The 20,417-nt window shown below is 49.1% G+C and overlaps 14 protein-coding genes across 14 annotated transcripts; 9 read left to right on the top strand and 5 right to left on the bottom strand.

The window, feature by feature from the left end:
- Nucleotides 1-41: 41 nt before the first annotated feature.
- ECU04_0890 (pseudouridylate synthase 2) lies at nucleotides 42-1,079 on the top strand (the record flags this gene model as incomplete). Its single annotated transcript, NM_001041122.1, has 1 exon — nucleotides 42-1,079. One exon carries the CDS (start codon nucleotides 42-44, stop codon nucleotides 1,077-1,079), a length of 1,038 nt encoding a protein of 345 aa, NP_584772.1.
- ECU04_0880 (uncharacterized protein) lies at nucleotides 1,076-1,654 on the bottom strand (the record flags this gene model as incomplete). The annotated part of the gene is made up of 1 exon (NM_001041121.1): nucleotides 1,076-1,654. One exon carries the CDS (start codon nucleotides 1,652-1,654, stop codon nucleotides 1,076-1,078), a length of 579 nt encoding a protein of 192 aa, NP_584771.1.
- A 34-nt stretch (nucleotides 1,655-1,688) lies between these two features.
- ECU04_0870 (uncharacterized protein) lies at nucleotides 1,689-3,746 on the bottom strand (the record flags this gene model as incomplete). Its single annotated transcript, NM_001041120.1, has 1 exon — nucleotides 1,689-3,746. One exon carries the CDS (start codon nucleotides 3,744-3,746, stop codon nucleotides 1,689-1,691), a length of 2,058 nt encoding a protein of 685 aa, NP_584770.1.
- An 86-nt stretch (nucleotides 3,747-3,832) lies between these two features.
- Nucleotides 3,833-4,639, top strand: ECU04_0860 (uncharacterized protein; the record flags this gene model as incomplete). The annotated part of the gene is made up of 1 exon (NM_001041119.1): nucleotides 3,833-4,639. The coding sequence occupies one exon, from the start codon at nucleotides 3,833-3,835 to the stop codon at nucleotides 4,637-4,639; it is 807 nt and encodes a 268-aa protein (NP_584769.1).
- A 79-nt stretch (nucleotides 4,640-4,718) lies between these two features.
- ECU04_0850 (uncharacterized protein) lies at nucleotides 4,719-7,061 on the top strand (the record flags this gene model as incomplete). Its single annotated transcript, NM_001041118.1, has 1 exon — nucleotides 4,719-7,061. One exon carries the CDS (start codon nucleotides 4,719-4,721, stop codon nucleotides 7,059-7,061), a length of 2,343 nt encoding a protein of 780 aa, NP_584768.1.
- A 43-nt stretch (nucleotides 7,062-7,104) lies between these two features.
- Nucleotides 7,105-8,529, bottom strand: ECU04_0840 (uncharacterized protein; the record flags this gene model as incomplete). Its single annotated transcript, NM_001041117.1, has 1 exon — nucleotides 7,105-8,529. One exon carries the CDS (start codon nucleotides 8,527-8,529, stop codon nucleotides 7,105-7,107), a length of 1,425 nt encoding a protein of 474 aa, NP_584767.1.
- Nucleotides 8,530-8,609: 80 nt separating this feature from the next.
- ECU04_0830 (uncharacterized protein) lies at nucleotides 8,610-9,449 on the top strand (the record flags this gene model as incomplete). The annotated part of the gene is made up of 1 exon (NM_001041116.1): nucleotides 8,610-9,449. One exon carries the CDS (start codon nucleotides 8,610-8,612, stop codon nucleotides 9,447-9,449), a length of 840 nt encoding a protein of 279 aa, NP_584766.1.
- A 60-nt stretch (nucleotides 9,450-9,509) lies between these two features.
- ECU04_0820 (uncharacterized protein) lies at nucleotides 9,510-10,751 on the top strand (the record flags this gene model as incomplete). Its single annotated transcript, NM_001041115.1, has 1 exon — nucleotides 9,510-10,751. The coding sequence occupies one exon, from the start codon at nucleotides 9,510-9,512 to the stop codon at nucleotides 10,749-10,751; it is 1,242 nt and encodes a 413-aa protein (NP_584765.1).
- Nucleotides 10,752-10,814: 63 nt separating this feature from the next.
- ECU04_0810 (Ca2+-binding protein) lies at nucleotides 10,815-11,369 on the bottom strand (the record flags this gene model as incomplete). The annotated part of the gene is made up of 1 exon (NM_001041114.1): nucleotides 10,815-11,369. The coding sequence occupies one exon, from the start codon at nucleotides 11,367-11,369 to the stop codon at nucleotides 10,815-10,817; it is 555 nt and encodes a 184-aa protein (NP_584764.1).
- Nucleotides 11,370-11,439: 70 nt separating this feature from the next.
- ECU04_0800 (uncharacterized protein) lies at nucleotides 11,440-12,009 on the top strand (the record flags this gene model as incomplete). Its single annotated transcript, NM_001041113.1, has 1 exon — nucleotides 11,440-12,009. One exon carries the CDS (start codon nucleotides 11,440-11,442, stop codon nucleotides 12,007-12,009), a length of 570 nt encoding a protein of 189 aa, NP_584763.1.
- Nucleotides 12,010-12,106: 97 nt separating this feature from the next.
- On the top strand, nucleotides 12,107-12,352 carry ECU04_0790 (uncharacterized protein; the record flags this gene model as incomplete). Its single annotated transcript, NM_001041112.1, has 1 exon — nucleotides 12,107-12,352. The coding sequence occupies one exon, from the start codon at nucleotides 12,107-12,109 to the stop codon at nucleotides 12,350-12,352; it is 246 nt and encodes an 81-aa protein (NP_584762.1).
- A 78-nt stretch (nucleotides 12,353-12,430) lies between these two features.
- On the top strand, nucleotides 12,431-13,156 carry ECU04_0780 (uncharacterized protein; the record flags this gene model as incomplete). Its single annotated transcript, NM_001041111.2, has 1 exon — nucleotides 12,431-13,156. One exon carries the CDS (start codon nucleotides 12,431-12,433, stop codon nucleotides 13,154-13,156), a length of 726 nt encoding a protein of 241 aa, NP_584761.2.
- A 77-nt stretch (nucleotides 13,157-13,233) lies between these two features.
- Nucleotides 13,234-14,280, bottom strand: ECU04_0770 (uncharacterized protein; the record flags this gene model as incomplete). The annotated part of the gene is made up of 1 exon (NM_001041110.1): nucleotides 13,234-14,280. One exon carries the CDS (start codon nucleotides 14,278-14,280, stop codon nucleotides 13,234-13,236), a length of 1,047 nt encoding a protein of 348 aa, NP_584760.1.
- Nucleotides 14,281-14,373: 93 nt separating this feature from the next.
- Nucleotides 14,374-20,367, top strand: ECU04_0760 (uncharacterized protein; the record flags this gene model as incomplete). Its single annotated transcript, NM_001041109.2, has 1 exon — nucleotides 14,374-20,367. The coding sequence occupies one exon, from the start codon at nucleotides 14,374-14,376 to the stop codon at nucleotides 20,365-20,367; it is 5,994 nt and encodes a 1,997-aa protein (NP_584759.2).
- Between the last annotated feature and the right edge of the window lie 50 nt (nucleotides 20,368-20,417).

The following is a 20,417-nucleotide window of genomic DNA, read 5'->3' as shown; positions in this document are numbered from 1 at the left end:
CTCAAATTTTTCGTCAGAATTCTTCTTCTCCAAGACCCTTGATGAAAATCAGAGTAGGGCTGCTGGTAGGCTACGATGGAAGTAGATACCACGGCCTCCAGTTCAACAAGGACCTGGATACCGTGGAAAAGAAGATAGTCGAGTGTCTGCTCAGGATGGATGCAATCAGTGAAAGAAATGCAGGAGACCCAAGAAAGATCCACATCAAATCATCCTCAAGGACAGATAAGGGCGTTCATGCCGCACTCAACCTTGTGTCGGTCAAAATAGAGCTTGGTGTCTCCCCAGAACTGGTCTCAGGCCTCAGAGAGCTGCTTTCGAAGGAGGGCATCCATCTGTACGACATCGTAAGGCTTACAAAGAGCATCGTCCCGTCTAAGCAGGCCATCTCAAGGACTTATGAGTACATCGTCCCGACATACTTTCTTGCAGAGGGAGACTTCAGCAGAGAGGTCGAGGTGTTGAGCCAAGGAGACGAAGAATGCAGGGGCGACAGAATAGGAAGGGTCTATCCTGAAAGCATGATCGACAGCGTGGTAGGATATACCTCTTCGGAAGACGATACCAGGGTCTTTAGCACCATCCTTCAGAAGTATGTAGGAACCAAAGACTTCCACAACTTCACCAAGCTCAATAACGAAAAGGGCTCCACGAGATACATCAAGTCGATCATTGTGTCGGATACGTATACAGACAACGGGGTGGAGTATGTGAAAATATCGATCACCGGGCAGAGTTTCCTGCTTCACCAGATAAGAAAGATGGTGCTTTTTGCAGTTTTGCTGTGCAGGTACTCCAGGAATGCAGTGGACTCGAAGTTCGACATGGTGTTCAGCAGACATAACATCCACGTTCCGAAGGGCCCGTCAGAGTATCTCCTTCTTGACAAGCCTATATTCCATAAGCTGAGAAGGGGAGACGGAACCACAGAGCACATAGGAGTCAGTGATAGTGATAGAGAAGAGTACAAAAGAAGCACCATCTATCCAAAGATCCACGAAAGGAAAAACCTTACCAGCTTCTTTGCCTGCATGGACTCAGTAAGGTTCCACAGAGAGAACATCGTGTTCATTGACTAGCCTTCAGACGCACCAAACAACAGTAATAAAAACTCCTCAATGGCATTTTCCTTTTCTATCCGCTCAGGACTCTTCTCTGTACTTTTCTCCCTCCCACTTTCAGCAAGGTTTCTAAGCCTCTCGGCCATGGATACGTGCTTTTTACTTTTCTCCCAGGGCTTCAAAAGGCTCCCAAGCTTACTGACGAAGGCTTCTATTTCCTTACTGCTGAAGAAAACAATCTGGAACCTTCGATCCACACACCTACATCTAAGCACCCTCTTGTCCGCACAAACTCTAATATCCCACTCACCAGTAAGCTCCACCCTCTCCAATGTCACCAGCTCCTGCCCGCCTGCAGAAAGAATGTAGAGCCTTATCTCCAGCACAGGCAATAGAAGGACCACCTCCAACGTCCTGATGCCCTCCGTAAACATATGGAGCCATCGCTCTCTTCTGATTCCTTGACTGTCCGATTGCGAATGGAGTATCACCTGGCTCACTGCCTCCAAATCAAGTCCGCAGAACGACTTCTCGCCTCCTCTTTTCTCCATCCTTCTGGAATACTTGAAAATCCTCCATGCATTCATGTTCATGCCTCAGAATCTAGCTTTATATCTCCAACAGTCCTCAGCTTTCTCTGATCCTCCTGAGCAGAGACGCCTTGAGCTTTGACTTCTCCAGCCCTTGCTCAATGATTATGCACTCATTAGTGGTTAGTGATGAAACAAAGTAGATGAGGACGCTGTCATACAGGAACATCCTCTTCTGCTCGACAAGTGCTTTCATGCCCCGGAAGACCGTCTTCTCAGTCCCAAGCCCTTTCTTCCCCATGCCGCACTTCGAGCCAATCAACCTTCCAACTCCCTTGCGCACATTCTTCTCCTCCACATCCATCAGGTATCTGAAGTATCCGGAAACTAGGTTCATCCGGGACTTGCTCCTGCTCAGAAACTCAGAAATCAGCTCCTCACCACAGACCTTGAATATGATGTTCGAATAGTCGGTGAGAAGGCCTTCGTCAACAAGCTTGAACAGAGAGATGCATGACTTCGGATCGACAAAAATCCTTTCAGCTTCCGAGTGTATAAGAGCAGACAGCCTGTCATACATCACCTTGAAGCACTCTCCCTGGTCAGATGCTCGTTCCACTTCTCGATTCAGCACGGCAAACTCAATGCATTTTTCCCTGAAGAAAAGCAGGAAGTCGCAGAGAACAGCGGGATTGGCTGTGTCCTTGAGTTCGTATCCGTTGACGCTTTCGTAGTCCTTTGACATTATTCTCCACAATGCTGCATAGCACTTGACCTCAGTTGGATGATCGCTCCCAATCCCCTCCGATATGTCAAACGACTTGATTATGCAGCAGGTAAACCCAACACTGAAGAATCTGAAAAACTCCACAATCCGGTAGACAGAGGCTTCGAAGTCGTTCTCGAGCTTCTTCAAAAGATGTACAAACCTGGAAAACATCTCTTCGCATCTGTATCGGCTAGAAAGCTCCTTCATCGCCTCAAGAAGCCTGTTGGTGGCATCCGGCTGCTTCTTGAACACCTCGGCATCAATCTTGCAAATAGACTCCACGGACTCCACTATGTTCTCTCTGCTGTCCTTGATTATTTCAAGCATTCTGCAGTACTTCATGATGTCCGCTGCACTGCTGGAAAGCACCCCAAGAATCCTCAGGTAGCACAAGCTTTTTGACTTGCAACATGAGCTTCCCGTGCGCAAAAAGTCCAGAATAAAGTCCATGAATCTTTCAACATCTCTGTCAGTGTGAGGAATACGGGAGCACAGAAACAGGGACGTGCTGGAAAGAAGTTCGTGCAGGCCCTCATGGTTATCTAGCAGAGACCCGGCATTTGGCTCTTCTCCTCCAAGGATCTTTCTGACAACATCGTCCACCAGGCCCCTCCTATCTCTTTCGCTCATGGATGCCAGTACCTTGTAGACATCGTCCTTTGAGATCATCCCGCTGATGTACAGGGACATACAGAGTGCTTTCCCTTCATCCCGGAGGCCAGGGTTCCTGTCATATAGCGCCAGCTCGATCATCCTGCTCTTAAAGCGGGACACAAATGCTTGAACACTAATCTTCTTCTGCACCAGCCTGATGCATGAACTCACTCCCCTTCTCCTAACAGTGTCGTTCTTGTCACTGAGAGCCCATCCAATGTACTTCAGATAGCAGGAGGAGTTGAATATCCCGGGAACAGAAACAACCCATTCACACATAAACTCCACGCAAACGGCCCTTATATTGAAGTCTACATCCCTGAACCTGACGAGAAACACCTCATCATACATAGTCTCCACCACCTCGAATCCCTTTCCGTCTAGAATCCACTGCTTTATCTTGCCGAGCATCAGGTACGTCGATACATATCTCAGTATCCTGTTTCCATTCCTTGTGAGTTCAACCACGGAGCTGGTGTCGTAGTTCGACAGTGAGTTGAAGACCTTCGAAAGCTTCTTCATTCTGCCCTGATTTACGTGGACAGACTTAATGAGTCTAATGATGTCCTCTGTGCAGTCTTCGTAAGCCTTGAGCCTGCTTACCAATGCCTCTGGTGTAAACACATCGAAGGGGCAGCTCCCGTGCCCGGAAATCCCAGGAAGGGTGGGGGTAACGATGTCGTGGCTCATGTCCGAGGCCAGTACTCCGTCCGGGCTGTTCTCTTTCTCCATCAAAGGCTCGAGCTCAAAAATATTTTAAATGAGTGGGAGGACAGCATGGAGCATAAAAGCCCCGGGAGGTGACCCATGGGTTTGCTATGAGGCTTAGTCTAGTCGAGCAAGAAGAGGTCATGAGGGAGTTTGGCGACCCGGTGGAGTTCATACGGAAATACATAGATGTTTACGAAAGGCAGAGGTGCGTGCCTGTGAAGGTGTTCCTGGAGGATGTTTCGTACTACGAGAGATTTGAGCCGAGATTTCTTGACCTGGTGCTCAAGCGCGCGCTCTCTGAAGAATCTGCGGATCTGAACCTTCCGGAGGTTGAGGCGCTGCTGTGCAGTTTCCGTGAGAAGGAGTTTTACGACGAAAGGTTCTATCTTGAGTCTACTCTGGTGCTCATCAAGGGAATAGCTATACTGGTGGACAGAGTCGACCAGGAGGTGCAGAGAAACGACTTCCGCAACCTGCGGTATCTGTACTACTACACAGACGAGGCCATCGACCTGACGCGGATTCTTGTTGGCCCCTATACCAGATATGTCGAGGATCCACAGGTCTTGGTCAGCAAGATGCCTGAGCTCCGGAATGCAGTGGAGCTCGTAAACAAGCAGCTGGAGGGGGTGGGAAGATCGTTTCTTGCGGACGACGAAAGGCTGAAGGACAGGGTGAATCTATCTGAGGGGATTCTCGGGACCCGGAGGATAGAGAGATATGTGACAGAGGAGGTATATGGAAGCATATTTGATCTTCTCATAGTGAAGGCGACGGGGATGGACGTGGATTCTGGGTACCTCTATATCATGGGGTTTTGCAGCGAGTTTCTTGTGCATGAGGCCGGTAGCGAGGAGACGATCCTTCGTTTGAAGGAGTATGCAGCTGCTTTGCTGAGTAAGAAGGAAAACTGATTTCCGTGTGATACAGGCCTGTAATAAATGCTCTTTTGTTTTCTAACGACATCTTTATTTCTGCAAAAGCCTCCCCTGAATGGCAAAAAGAAGGTTTGAAGAGGACGAGAGCATGTCTGAGGAGGAGAGGATACTGGATGCGGGTGGCGTCCAGGAGCTTGAAAGTGAGGACATGGACGAGATCAGGGACGACCTGTATGAATCCGAGGGGATGTATGAGGAGAGCGAGGCTACGGAGCACTCTGACATTGAGGATCTTATAAGCCAGGAGGTGAAGAATGTGAGGCCTGATGAAAGGAAGGGAGGAAACGGAGATGCAGAGTATGATGCGGAAGACATTCTGAAGGCCTCCGAAGTGACAAAGGACTTTTTTGAGCAGGACTTTTTCAGGGCTAAGGTGGTTAGGAAGTTTATTCGCTTCTTTAACGAGTTCGGGAACAAGAAGTATGCAAAGAGGATCAGGCAGATGTGCACTGAGAACCTTGAGAGCATAGAGGTGAGCTATCTGGACATTGAAGAGGAGTCGATAGACCTGCTGAGACTTCTGAACCAGCATGCAGAAATGACTATCGAGGTGATGGACAGAGCCTTGTCTGATGTGGTGAGAATGCACTTTCCAAATTACCACATGATAAAGCCGAAGGTCCACTCGAGAGTTGTTGACCTCCCTGTGTGCGACAGCGTCCGATCGCTGAGGAACAGGCATCTTGGCAAGCTAGTCAGGGTGAGTGGAGTTGTCACCCGAAGAAGTGGGGTCTTCCCGCTCTACTCTATTGTGAAGTTCAGCTGTCTCAAGTGCAGGTCTGTCTTCGGGCCTTTTGTGGCATCCTCGTTCAAGCCTACACACTGCTTTGAGTGCCAGTCGAAGGGGCCCTTTACGGTCAACACGTCTGAGACTGTCTACAAGGATTTCCAGAAGCTAACGATTCAGGAAATTCCTGGGAGTGTTCCGCCCGGGTCTCTTCCAAGGTCCAAAGAGGTGTTGCTATTCTACGACCTGATTGACTGTGCAAAGCCTGGAGAAGAGGTTGAGGTTACCGGGGTATACAAGAACAACTTCAATGTGTCTCTGAACATCAGGAATGGATTTCCTGTGTTTTTCACGGTGATTGAGGCTAGCTCTGTTGTCAAGAGGGCGGGGAAGATTGAGATGACGGACGATGATGTTAGAGAGATCAAGAAGATGGGAAGGCACCCGGAAATCAAGAGAATAGTGATCAACTCCATAGCGCCCTCTGTATATGGACATGCAGAAGTGAAGAGGGCTATAGCACTGGCAATGCTTGGAGGGGTTGCAAGGGAAAGCACAAGCCATAGAATCAGAGGAGACATAAATGTCCTTCTGTTGGGAGATCCCGGAATGGCCAAGTCACAGTTTCTTAGGTATGTGGAGAGCACGTCCCATCGGGCTGTTCTGGCAACGGGGCAGGGGGCCTCGAGTGTTGGGCTGACAGCGTCTGTTCGAAAGGATCCTGTTGTGAAGGAATGGACCCTGGAGGGGGGAGCACTGGTGCTGGCAGACAAGGGGATATGTCTTATCGACGAGTTTGACAAGATGAACGAGCACGACAGGACAAGCATACACGAGGCGATGGAGCAGCAGTCGATTTCGATATCGAAGGCGGGGATTGTTGCAACGCTTCATGCAAGATGCAGTGTGATAGCAGCGGCAAATCCAATGAGAGGAAGATACAACGGGTCTCTGACATTTGCACAGAATGTGAACCTCAGCGACCCGATAATATCGAGGTTCGACATCCTCTGTGTGGTCAAGGATGCCATTGATGCAGGGGAAGATGAAAAGACAGCAAAGTTCGTTATAGAGTCGCACGAGGGAGGAGAGGAGAAGCCCGATGGGTTTGACCCGAAGAGAATGATGATGGGCCATGAGCTTCTAAGGAAGTACATACTGTATGCAAGAACCAATGTCGTGCCTGCCTTCAACGACGTCGACATGGAGAAGATTTCGAGCCTGTACCTGGAGCTTAGGAAGGAAAGCCTGCCCTCCGGCCTTCCGGTGACTGTTAGACATGTGGAGAGCATTGTTCGGATCAGCGAGGCATTTGCAAAAATGAGGCTCAGCAGGGTTGTTTCTGTCGAGGACATTGACGAGGCGATTTCTGTTGTTCTTGACTCGTTCATGGGGGCTCAGAAGTACTCGATGTCCAAGAGCCTGAGGAAGAAGTTTGTAAAGTACTTCAACAAGAACAACATCGATGTTCTGGTCTTTCTTCTGAAGGAGATGTTCAACGAGAAGATGAAGGCCTTCCGCTCCCAGTCTGTATCTGTGGATGAGTTTGAGCGGAGGATTTCGTCTTTTGGATTCTCGATTCCATCCAATTTCTACTCCTGTGGGCTGTTCAAGGACAGTGGATTCAGGCTCGACAGAGAAGCAAGACTGATACTTAGGAGTGTTTACTGATACCATGTTTTGGAATAAAGTGCTGGTAGTACTTCTAGGACAGCTATATCTTTCCTTCTATCTTAGACATCCCGCTTCCGTACTGCATTGCCTTCTTTGGAATGGTAGACGCAGACCCAAGCCCGTTCCTCCGAAGAACCTCTCTTATGACGAACTTTCTTTCTCCGTTCATCATGATCACGCTACTCCCGATTTCCAGGGAATACTCGACCAATTCCGAGTCCAAAAAGGGAAACCTGCACTCAACCTGGCTGTCGGAGATAACCCTATCATCCCTGCAGAGATTGTGGTGCGAGATTGTAAAGAGGTCGAACATCATGTCCTCTCTGAAGCAGCTGTCCTTATACTTATGGTATCCGCCAAACATCTCGTCTGCCCCCGACCCCAGATATGCAACTCTGCCATACTTCCTCGACTCTCTTGCCGTGAAGAATAGCGTTGCCCCTATGTTGAAGTCCATAGGGCCACTTTTTGGATATATCAGCCTGTATATATGTTCCTTGGCAGCTCTAACCTCTTCAATCGTAACATCGTTGGGAACAAAAACAAAAGATCTCTTCCCAAACCTTGAGCAAAGCTCTTCAAACCCTCTTCTTCCGGCGTCTCTATCCCACGACGGCCCAAACGACGTGTTTATCAGGTAGATCTTTTGCTGGGGAGAGGCGACATAGTGAAGGAAAACCGCTACAAGCATTGAGTCGACTCCTCCGCTGAAAAACACACAGACATTCCCTTCCAAAATCCTTCTTTCGACGGACCTCCTGAAAAGTCTGCTGAATCCACTAATCACAGCGTTTACGTCATTCAGCTCCGTCCTGCTACCCTCCACTTTCCCGCACACTAGGTGTCTCCTTAGGTACTGGTATTTCTTTGAGTATTTCGCATCACAAAGGCGGCTTAGAATCGCACCGCCGAGAGAAATGTATCTCTTGACGATTCTGCTATTCTTGGGCCATTCGTCGAGCCTCCGAGTCGCTTTGTTGTATGAGTAGATCAGCATGGGATTGACCTCCTCGGTGTACCCCACAGAAGAGACGTAGAACGGGTCCAGGCCATATCCCAGGCTTCTTCTCCCTATATCGTCTTTGAAGAAATACACGCGGTCTCCCAGCATTAACACCACTGCCATCTCGTTCTCATGTCTGTTGATCTCCTCGTAAATCCTATCCACAATGTCTCCCTCGGACTCCCCCAGTCCACTGCACTCCTGCAGGAGCCTGTCGACTGTATGTTTAATGAACAAAGTGTCGCTTGGCTCTCCGTTGTAGATCTCGCCATTGTAGAGAAACAGATACCCGGCGCCCAACACAGGCTGCCCAACTGATCCTCTTATGGAGAGCACCGAGGAAATGGCCACAACCCCATCAGTGCACACCTTGCTGCTGTGGTCTCCTCCTCTGTTTCCTATGAGCAATGCCATCTCCTCTGAAGCCAAGTCTTTGTCTTCCGAAAGAAATATTCCACACATGAAGGATTGAAGGCAGAGTGGGAAATAGAAAGGCCCGGAAGGACATCGAAGTGATGGCCCAAGCTGTTGCATGCCCCTGAATGGGGTCGTTTGTAAGAAGCACAGCACACAGGAAAGTAGAGCACCTGTCGACGGGGATAGCCGGGCTCGACATAATACTTGGAGAATGCCTCGGAAGAGGAACATCTATCCTTTTGCTGGAAGATGAGAACTCTCAGATCCACTCGACAATACTGAAGGTTTTTCTTTCGGAAGGTGCCAGAAGCCAGGAAAGCATGGCTGCTGCGACGAAGGAAGGTGGAGACATGGAGGTGTATGGCACTGGGACGCTTATGGAGAAGGACAATGGAGACAAGATGGTAATAGCATGGAGATACTCCACTCTGTCCTTGTCAAAGCCCATATTCAGATTCAATCTTTCGAAGAAAAAGAGGTTTGAAGGGATCTTGCTTTCTGGAGAGGAGGCAACGCTGGAGGCCATTCTGGACACTGCAAGGGAAAAAAGGGGACTGAGGATGGCCTTATTCTCACTTGGATCACCGGCCTGGAGGTTCTCGGGATGCGGAGAGAAGGAGCTGATGAAGTTTCTCTTCGAGCTCAAGAGGCTTGTCCGAGCAAATGACCATGTGTGCATGGTTTCCATCCCCGCTTTCTTTATGCCCCATGCAAACTTCAGCCTGTACTTTGACATGGTTGCTGGGCTTGAATCGAATCTGTTCAACCGCTTCTGCTCGAACTACAACGGGATCCTGGAGCTCAGGAAGATCAGAGGGCACGGGTGCCTCCGGACCAGCACCCTTGAAAGCCTGAAGTACGGAGTGAAGATCAAGAAGGAAAACGTCTGTGTAGAGAAGATCGAGATGCCGCCCGAGGATGCCAAGCCGCGTGAGAAGCCCTGGATCCCAGACAGGTCCTTCTGAGGTGCGGGTGCTGGAAGGCGGATACATTTCTATTTTTGCTATTTTTTCGGACCGTTTGAAATGATCTACCTACTGGAGACTGCTGTTGGATATGTGGTGCTCGACAAGGCGGACGGATCCCAAGAGGCACAAGTGGTCGAGATATACAAGTTCGGGAGTATTGAAGAGGCGCTGGAGTCGTCAACACTGTTGGCTAGGGGGGAGGTTCCAAGCAATCTGGAGAGCTTTATGAGGCTTGTGGAGGTCAAGAGCAAGGAGACACTGGTTGTGAACGACCAGAAGCTGGTAGAGCCCTTGGAGAAGAAGCTTTCTCGGAAGGTTGTGTATCTGCATGACAGTGTCCAGAGGTCCATGAGATCTTGTGTCCACGAGTATTTTGGGATGAACAGCTCCGAGTACTCCGAAAGGATTCTCTGTCTGGCACACAAGATATCGATGGGGAAGGTCAATCTTGTGCCCGAGAAGATCGACACGATAGTGATCCAGTCTGTGTCGCTGCTGGATGACATGGACAGAGACATCAATCTCCATTGCATGCGACTCAAGGAGTGGTATGGGTTTCATTTCCCCGAGCTGTCATCTGTGACAGATAACAACAGGAAGTATCTGGATCTTGTTGTGGCGATTGGGAGGAAGGGAAGAATTGGTGAGGAAAAGAAGGAGATGATCAGAGAGGTGATTGGGGATGGATGCGAAAAGGTGATGAGGCTGGCTGAGACGAGCATGGGCGTTATGATGGAGGAGTCTGATATTCTGAATATAGTGGAGGATGCAAAAAGCGTGCTCCGGAGCTTTGAGTTCCGGGATGAGTTGCTAGAGTACATCCGGGTGAAAATGGAGGGTCTTGCACCGAGCCTGACAGCATTGGTTGGCGAGGTGATTGGAGGCAGGATGATAAGCAAGGCAGGGTCTTTGTCCAATCTTGCAAAGATGCCTGGATCGTCGATCCAAATGATGGGGGCTGAGAAGGCTCTGTTCCAGGCCCTGAAGTCAAGGACAAACACCCCGAAGTATGGAATTATCTACGGATGCTCTCTCTTGGGACAGGTCCCTTCCCAGCACAAAGGGAAGATAGCCAGGAGTCTGGCCTCGAAGATTGCCATAGCAGCCAGGATCGACTCGTATGGTGAGGAGAGCACCGGCGAGATTGGAGTAAAGATGCGGGAGAAGATCGAAAAGAGGATCAAGGATCTGGAGGCAAGAAGCCATGCTGCAAAGAAGGCGGTGAAAAAGCTTAAGTATGAGGTAAGACCAGACTTCTATGATGACTCGAAGGACTCCAAGAGAATTAAGTCGAAGTAATCACATTAAAGCACATTGCATTAGTATAATATGTTTAGTGATTGTCTGTGGCCCTGGCTCCTGTTAGTCTGAAAACGGAACCAGCATCTTAAATAACTTCTCGCTCCTTATAGAGAGTGTTTTAAAGTCTTCGAATGTGAGGAAGCCTCTATCGCTCTCGACAGAGGCAAAGATCTCGCTGACTATTCCTTCGGCATCTATGGAAATGTCGAGAGTGTGAGATGTCATGTCTGCCAGACACTGGACCACCTCTACCATCTCTTCCTTGGATACGACGCCGTCGTTGTCCTTGTCATAGAACCTGAACATCCAGCGCAATTTCTCATGGTCGCTCCCCTTAACCAGTATGCTGTATGCTATCAACAGCTCGTGGAAGTCAACGGTCTCTGTCTGGCTTATGTTGATGGTTTCAAAGAGCCTCCTGGAAAAATTTGTGGGAGATCCAAAAGGGAAGAAGCTCCTGAACATTGCCTCTAGATCTTTCAGTGTCATGCATCCGCCAGGATATTCCGACCTGAACGAGGAGGACCATTCCTGGATGTCCCTTGGGGGAAAGTGCGAGAACTGCCTGACATCCTCCTCCACATTGTCTGGGATTGTGCTTGCACCTGATCCCATGGGGTGTTTTGTTTTAGCCAACTAGAGAGAAGGCGCCAATTAAACAAAACAGGGATTAGGGCTCTAACCCATGCTACGTCTTTGGATCATCTCGCTTGTAGCGTGCTCGAGGATTCAGAAGATACTGAGGCCTGGAGCCAGAGAGGTGTATGGGGCTGTTCTTGATAGCAAGGATGTGGAGCTTACGATCCAGCTGAACCAATACTCCGATATGTCTGTGTACTACAAGATAGTCAGGCCTGGCGAGGTTGACGACGACAGTGATATCAGAGAGGAGCTTGTGGAGGCGGTGGACGTAAGATATACGATTCCCGGGGAGTACAGAATCGAGGTCTACAACGACGGGCCTGAAAAGGCGTCTATAAGCGTCTACACAGACGTCATGTCATCTGGAAGTGTTGACAACGACAACCTGGCAATCAAGAATCTGTTTCTTGACCTGGAGGCCAAGCTCATGTCACTTCATAGGACAAACACACGGCTGAAGACCATCCAGGAGAACAACATTGCAGAGGCTAGGAGGATCCGAAACGGGTTGTACATCATGTTTGCAATTCCAATCATGTATGTCATCATAGGTCTGGCCAAGCTTCATACGATAAAGGCTATGTTTGCCCCGAAGAAGGGATCCCGAATCTAGGGCTCTCCAATTAAATGCTCTATTGAAGAGATGTCTGATGAACGAGGCTGAGGCCCTGTTTGGATTGTTTACTTGACTCTTTGGCATACCCTGCACGATGGATGGATCCTGTGATAAAAAGCCTGCAAGGGAAAATCCAAAGCAGTTTCTGCAAAGGATGAAGAACAGAAGCGTCCGAGTTGCTCTCAAGTGGGGACAGGTTTACGAGGGGACTCTTGTTGCGTCGGACAATTACTTCAACATACTTCTGGACGAGTGCACTGAAAGGGAGGGGGAGGCATCTGTGAAGATCGGCGAGGTTTCGATCAGGTGTAACAACATCAAGAGGATATGCGAGGTCTAGTGATATGCAGCTGGGCGATGCAACAGCATTTAATAAAGATCCGGGTTGGTGCGGAAAATGAAAATTTCTCCGATGCCCATGTCGTACAGAATAGATTTCGAAGGCAGCTCTGAGATTGGTGCATACATGTCCCTGACCAACACATACTGTGTGATTGGCCGGAGCCAGTCGAACAACGTGCTCAAGTTTCTCCAGGAAAACGTTGCCATTCCGATTGTCGAGACGACGATCAATAGCATCCGGAGTGTGGGGTCGCAGTGCAGGGGGAACCGGCACGGACTGCTTGTCCCGCACACGATAACGGACCAGGAGATAATGCACATAAGAAACTCGTTGCCGGAAGATGTTGTGGTTCGGCGAATTGAGGAGAGACTGAATGCTCTTGGGAATGTTATTCTTTGCAACGACCACATTGCCATTATACATGGAGACCTTGACAAGGAATCCGAAGATCTTATCAGGGATGTGCTGCAGGTTCATGTCTACAGGCAGAACATAGGGCAGGAGCCCCTTGTCGGAACCTTTGGAGCCCTGAACAACCAAGGGATGCTGGTCCACCCCTTCACCAGCACAGAGTGCCAGAAGGAGCTTAGCGAGCTTCTTGAGGTAAATGTCGTTGCAGGGACGATCAACGGGGGAAGCCAGTGTGTTGGAGGGGGGGTTGTTGCCAACGACTGGATGTGTATTGCAGGGATCAAGACAACCAATGTTGAGATGGCGGTCATTGAAGGCGTGTTTGATCTTACTGGGGACCAAGACCTGGAGGCAAGGAGAAGAGCTATAGTAGATGCCATCGTTCGATAAAAGGCTGCATGAATAAAGACTAAGCTTTCCAAGACTTTAATGGACCGGCGCCATCCAACTCCGGAAGTAAAGACAGGTTATTTTCTATAATGGCTTCCAAACATAAGAAGGTCTTTCTTGAAGGACATGCAGTTTGACACCACCTCTTCGCTTCTTGACCTGCTGATCGTCTCCTGAAGAAGCATCAGGATGTTCATTAGCACATGTGTCATGCTGCTACTGTCTATCAGCACATTGGCCTTTTCAAGCTCGTTGAGCATCCCCATTTTTTTCATGTGGTACTGGACAAGAATCCTGAGCTCGTTTCTCCATGACTCGCCACCACCTGCATCCGCTGCCTTCTCTGCAATCTTTTTGGCGATTGCTCTGTACTGGTTTTCTAAGGAGATCCATGACTCTCCTGCACCCCTGAGCCCTGTGGGCCTGCTATTTATCTGGGAGGAGGCCTTTATGATGGGATACTTTCCCCTTAGCATGTTTGGAGCAAGGCCATTCCTTGGGGTGTTGTAGTCCTCTTCTTCCATTTTATCCAGGAAGTCGTCGACCTCTCTTTCCTCATCAGACATCCTCTGATAGAACCTCTTCTTTTCTTTATCTGTGACTCCACGATGCTTCTTCTTGGCTTCCGAGGTCTTGCTTGTTCCGCCTGAATTTCCCTGTCCTCCTTCCTGCCGCTTGTTCATGGCCTCTACATGCTGCCTTATGATCCGCGGGTCAACAGTAGGATACAGCTGTCTATTGTCCAGGACATCCTCGGACACTCTGGCAATCCCATTTATTCTCTCGATGTTTCCGATATTCCAGTCATGCTCGGGAACCTCGCTAGGACACTCCACGTCCTCTCCCTCCAAAAGCCTATTCCTCAGCAGCATCTTCTCCGTGTACAGTCTCCTTGCAGTGTCAAGCCTCAGGTCCTCACAAAAGTCGACAGGAGACAAATATCCATGTTCCCTGTACGTGTCGAGGACCTCCTGGTAAATCTCCTTCCATCTGTTTGGATGGATGTATCCATACATTGCTGCGATGTACCTTGTCACAGAGGCCTCGTCTGCATCTCCATAGATGTCCACTGCTCTGGAGACAACCAGCTTTTCTGTTGTTGTGGATTGTGCTCTAGCCCCCATGCCTTTCTACTGAGGGAAAGATACTCCTTTGATTCAAAATCCTTGGAGTGCCTTTTGAAGAAGAGTATATGGGTGCTAGGGGTTTGCCCTGTCATGCCACCCAACATTAGAAAGGAAAGAATGCCACCGGAGCACCTCCGAAGGATAGTAAGGACATCAAGAGACATGCACCCATCCTTTATGGGAGCGATGAGGTACATGCCACATGCGCTGCACAACCTCCTGAGATCGATGCCCATGCCGTGGGAGTCCATTAGATATGTGGACGTCGTGTACCATGTCTCTGGGCTGATCACGTTTGTTGCTGAGAAGAGAAGAGAGGATGCAGACGAGTACAAAAGAAGATGGAGTCGTGTGAGTGCGAGCTTCTCCTCGGAGACTCAGAAGAGGGGACTTGTGCGTATCCTGAGATATCCTGTGTTCGATGACGACGACCCGGTGGTAGATTATGGAAGCATAATCGGCTTACCTGTTCCAACTGCCGTTGAGTGTGAAGGAAGTGAGGAGTGCAGGGATGTCTTTTTGGACGAAGACGAGAGGTATCTGTTCAATTGTAAAACGTTTTTAATAAGTAGGCATCTGGGAGTGCAGCTTGACAATGGGCCTTATGTTGGTAAGGGTGCCAATGAAGAGGTTTGTGTAATGGAGAGGAAGTTAGGGAGCGAGAGGATAGCGTATCCGTATCTCTACAACAAAAGCACCGAAGTGCGGACTCTGGAGAGAGCTCATCTGAACCTCAAGAATTCCTTTGGAAGAAAGAAGGGGAAGGGCAGAGCGGAAAAGAGGAAGAGACATCCGGCGGACATCCCGTTGCTCAAGGGATACTGCCTGCAAGAAAGGGCGGATGGAGGGCCCAGGGTTGGGAATCTTCTTAGGAACTACGCAAGGAACATGCAGAAGAAGACAAGAAAAAGGCCTCCAACACACATCCTTAAGGAGTTGAAAAACACAAGATACTTCCAGAGGACTGAGATTGACTGGGTTGAGGCAGGGCTCCAGCTGGTGTATCAAGGCCACAGGATGCTTAGTGAAGTGCTGAGGAGGAAGAAGCTTAGCTACCTTGTTCTTGACTGGAACTTCAACCTGAAGCCCATTCGACAGCTGACCACGAAGGAAAGAAAGAAATCGAGGGTTGGGACGTCGTACCATCTGACGAGAGAGATGCTCAAGTTCATCAAGCATCTTGTGGACATTCATGTTTTGTTTAGGCAAGGGCATATTGATTGCTATGAGCTGATGGGAAACGTGGGGCACGTGCTCAACAATGTTGGAGTTCTTACTGGGATATACCGGTATAAGTACAAGTTGATGAAGCAGATCAAGCGGTGCAAGTCGTGGAAGAGGCTTTCTGATTATGCCCGGACCGAGGGATGGGGAGAGCAGTGGAGAACATGGTGCTTCATGTTTAGGGGACACATCCCGCTGCTTGGACGATACATCTCTGGGCTGGTCACTCGGATCGCTGAGGGAAGGGATTACAATCCGAAGCCCCTGTCGAAACAGCGAAGCGAGAGTGGATATGATGTTGCACTCAAGAGGCAGATTATGGCGGAGGCTTCATCGATTCTCCATCCCACGCAGGTAAGAAGGCTTCTCCAGCACTTCGGGGAGGCGTGGAGATGCTGGAAAGCAAATGTGCCCTACCACATTGTGCTTGAGCATATCAAGGCGCTGGAGGTCAAAAGAAGCGGCTCTGTGTCACTTGAGCAGAGAGGCCTCCGGGGCACTGCAGAGACTACCACAGTGAGTCTTGAGGCTCTTAAGGCGATGACAGATGTGGCTCGGCAGAGTTCCGGAAATGCATTTATATCTTCTGAGCAGAGTCTAATTACATTTTCGGATGGATTTGTGTCCAAGATGGAGGAGATGAGTCGGATAGCAGGGGTCGGACATCTGAAAGAACTTTTCGAGTTGCAAAGGATAATAGACAAGTATGTTCGGCTGAAGTCTGAGTGGTATGTTGACAGTGCTGTTGGAGTTGGAAAGAAGAGCAAAAAGGAAGAGAAGAAGCGCCTCGGGAAAATCACGAGGCTGTATATGAAGGAGAGGATGGCGGAGCAGGTGGAGTATCTGGGTCTTCCGTTCCTCAGGCCTCCAGAAGCCGTTGCCATCTACAGGCTTTCTGCAGAGTACTTCCGAAGCAAGGGAACTGGAAGGATACCATTTCCTGAAAAGAACGAGGAGAGGTTTTTGCATATTGCGGTGGACCGGCTCAAGAAGAGCGCGACTGCCGAGGAATCTGAGTTTCTTGATAAGGCGCTAGAGGAATCTGCAGACACCATTTTCAGGATAAAGAAGTCGCTGCTTACACAACGATCATTCAAGGAGGTTGGAGTTACCCTGAAGAGACATGGAGATGGAGCCATTGAGTGCTACCATGTTTCGCATGTAGAAAGGCTTGTGGATGCCTTTCTCTGTGCATATCTGTTCTATGAATCTGACCGGCTCAACATCTTCCCCGAGTTCATCAAGCCTGGAGATGAGATGAACATGCGGACCCTCATGGATTTCTGCGACAAGATCTCGTCATTCAAGGCAGCTGAGGACGAGAGGCTTGTGTTGTATGAAGGGAAGTACGAGGGAATCATGAGGATGGTGGACAACAATCTTCTCTCGAAGCTGCTAAAGCTTGTCCTAGACCCAGCCCTGGCAGACTACATCATAAGCAGAAACAATTGCAAGGTGGTCTACAAGGATATGGTATATACAAACCATGTTGGATTTATCAAGGGACTTCAGCTTTCCTCGTTTGTGTACAAGTTTTACTCGTTTATTGTCGATCTGTGTGTGCTGGGAGAAGATGTTTTCATGGACGAGAAAAGCAGGATAAAGTGGTATTTCAGACACATGGACGACATTTACATTGTGTTCCGACTTCAGAGGAAAGAGGAAGACTCTCTACTTGAGGACTATGGGAGGGAGGCCGAGAGGATGGAAGAGGCGATGAATGAAAGAAGAAGGAACTACTTTGATGGTGCATGGAGGGATGCTTGTGATGAGGAGTCGGGACCGCTTTTTAGCAATTACGGGAGAAGAGAGGAGGGGAAGGGTGAGATTCTAAGGAGATGCATCCATGCAGAGGTTGCAACCAGGATGCTGCCCTCTCTTGGAAGGATCAGATTCAGGGGATGCAGCATATTTCCGTTTGTCAAGTTCTCGATGGTCGGAGTTGACGTGCTGATTTCCTCGAAGAAGATCCATGAAAGGAGCTCATGGAGGCTTGGAAACGGAATGCATGCAAACCTGGCGGTGAGTGAAGGGGGGATAGAGATGTTTGAGAGTAACATATCCCACATTGTGAGCACCAGTGGGTCTGCAACCTTCCTCAAAGTAGCAACAAGATGGAATACACAGATTCTTGCATTTGTGACATACTACAGGGAATGTATCTGCGATACCAAGGGGCTAGTGGAGAAGCTCCAGAGGGCTGAGAGACTGATTGGAAATGTGGTGAAGAAGGGAATAAACTCGAAGATGCCTGTAAGATTTCCTCCTGTTATGTTCTATGCGCCCAAAGAGATGGGAGGGCTGGGGATGCTGAGTGTTGGTGGGATACGGGTTTCGCATGAGGATTTTGAAGGCTCTGAGGACGTGAATGATAGGATGATACCTGCGGCTATGGACTATGTTAGCAGGTGGGACTATGAGTTTGAGGAATCAAACAGGGTGTGGAAGGAGTATGGAAGAAGCGGGAAGATGGAGCCAGACAAAGGGATTCCACGAATGAGCACACTCCTCCAGAGAAGCAGATGGCTACTCTATGACAGGGGGTTCAGGATGATCAGCATGTTTAGGATATATTCAGGAAAGCCCGATTGGTTCTGGTTTACAGATGCAAAGCATGATGGAAAGCTATGGAGCATGGAGAGATTTACGCTGGACACGTTGGAGGCTCTTGGGGGCGTTGGAGGGATTGCGGACCACACGCTGTTTGGAGCAACATACTTTAGAAGCTTCAGTAAGGTGTTTTGGGAGGACATGGTTGTCGAGAAGTACAGGAAGCTTACGAACGCACAGAAGATGGGGCTGAGCCAGATTCCCAATAGAAGGTTTATTCTGTGGTGGTCGCCGACGATCAACAGGGGAAATGTGTATGTCGGGTATCAGGTCCAGCTGGACCAAACAGGCATACTCATGCATGGAAAGCTACCGACACTGAAGATCTCGTTTATCCAGATTTTCCGGAATCAGCTATGGAGAAGAATCCACGAGAGTGTTGTTGGGGGGCTGTGCGATGTGTTCAGGAAGTATTGCGATGTCAAGAGACTGGAGGTGCACGGGAGAAAGAGTTACAGACTTAGAAGCAGCTGTGCAGATATTCTACTATCTGGAGACTTCTGTGTGGACTCCCCTATTTCTATTCTTGAAGAGAGGGACGGGGGCTCTGTGAGGTGTAGCGAGCTCTGGATTGATGTCCAGTTGCGGTGGGGAGACTATGACAAAAGGAATCCGCACAAGTATGCAAGGACGAGGTTTGTTGAGTGCACAGCAGATCCACAAGCTCTGTATCCTGTGAAGAATGGGTTTGTGGTGGTCCTTGATCTGTGCTACAACACGTGGAGCGGATACGGGAACCTGAACGAAGAGTTGAAGACTGTATTGAAGAGCTCGATGGAAAGAATTGTGGTAGAGGATGCCATGCTTCACATACTGAGAGAGAGGCTCCGAAAGGCACTTCAGCTGTATACCTCTGATATCGAGGTTGTGAGCAACAGCGGAGACCTATTTACCTCTGGACTCCTTGTCGATGTCAAGGCCCTACTCAGGAAGGAGAAGACCTTGTTTGTCCTCGACCCTGCAAGCGGGAACTTATACTTCAAGAGCTATTCTGGAGAAAGCAAAAAGATTAGACAGACAAAGGTGTTGGCAGCCCAGGATGTATTCCAGCTCGGGGAGGAGCTGAACAAAAGAAGCATTGTTGTACCTGAGAGTATGATAGATGCCATGGAGAATTTTATCATAGACCACCCATCGATATCTGTGAGGACGTGTTTATCGGCTCCTCCGTTTTCGAATGTGATGGGGATTAAGGAGATTCGGGCAGAGAGGAGTGTCCGGAGCATTAACTTGTATGAAGGATGGGGAGAAACAAGTAGGTTTACTAACTTCTGCAGACTTCTCCTGGTGGTGCAGGGCATGGATGTCGACGAGGCAAGGGTCAGAGAGCTTGGGATCAACGCACTATGGCCCGGCTTCAGTGACTCTGAATGGATCAAGAAGGAGATCCAGCTGAAGGATCTTATAGTTGATAGATACTGCAGCATGCATGGGATAGAACCTTCTGGGCTGTCTCAGAGCGAGGTAAGAGACATAGTGTTTGGCTTCAGAGTGAGCAAAGGACAGGGAGCTACCGTGGAGACTATAGACACGGGAATTAGGAACAGCAAAAAGATGTTGAGTAGACCTGCGAATGTATCTTTTGGATGCATTGATGGATGGAGAAGGAGATATGTGAAACTGGATGGAATGATTAGAAGTGGAGAGCTTGAGAAGTGGATTTCCGAGGTACGGAGGACAGGGCCTCTCGAAGGAGAGACTGCGGAGGAGAACGAGCATAGTATCCAACAGATGCCAAGAATTCCGCTGAATCTCATTGAGGGGTTCATGAGATTGGTGGATCCTCATGTCCTGACCTTTGGACTAGTGATTGGGGGAGATATTCTCTCGTTTGGAATGGTTCCTCAGTTTTCATCGTTGTCTGGAATCCACTCGTCATTGTTTGTTCCTGGTGGCGATATTGTCGGAGTGGTGGTGAACGGAGACGATCTAGAGGTTGCAGGCACCTTATGTGAAAGGTACAAGATAGTAGATCCTCTGGCAGTGCTGATAAGCGATAGGATTAGGGTGGTGAAGAAAAGCGGATGTAACTGGAATGAAGTGCATGCAGTACTGGGCAAGGACTTGGGTGTTTTTTATGTTCCTGAAATGTGGAACTATAATTTTGCAAGGCCATTCTATGACGACCGGCTGGAGTATACATGGAAAATAGGGATGCCGCATGGATTCTATGACGGGTTTTGCAGAGTCGGGCATTTTTCGAGGTTCTACCAGGACCGGGCTGGCGGCGAGGAATGGCAGGAGGATTAAAGGGATCTTATACCGAGTTTCTTCAATAAAACAGTCTGTCTGGATCCCCC

Source organism: Encephalitozoon cuniculi, chromosome IV (genome assembly GCF_000091225.2).
Source record: "Encephalitozoon cuniculi GB-M1 chromosome IV, complete sequence".
Taxonomy (NCBI): Eukaryota; Fungi; Microsporidia; family Unikaryonidae; genus Encephalitozoon; species Encephalitozoon cuniculi.
The sequence above is the reverse complement of the archived record's forward strand: the minus strand, read 5'-3'. Positions and strand labels throughout refer to the sequence as shown.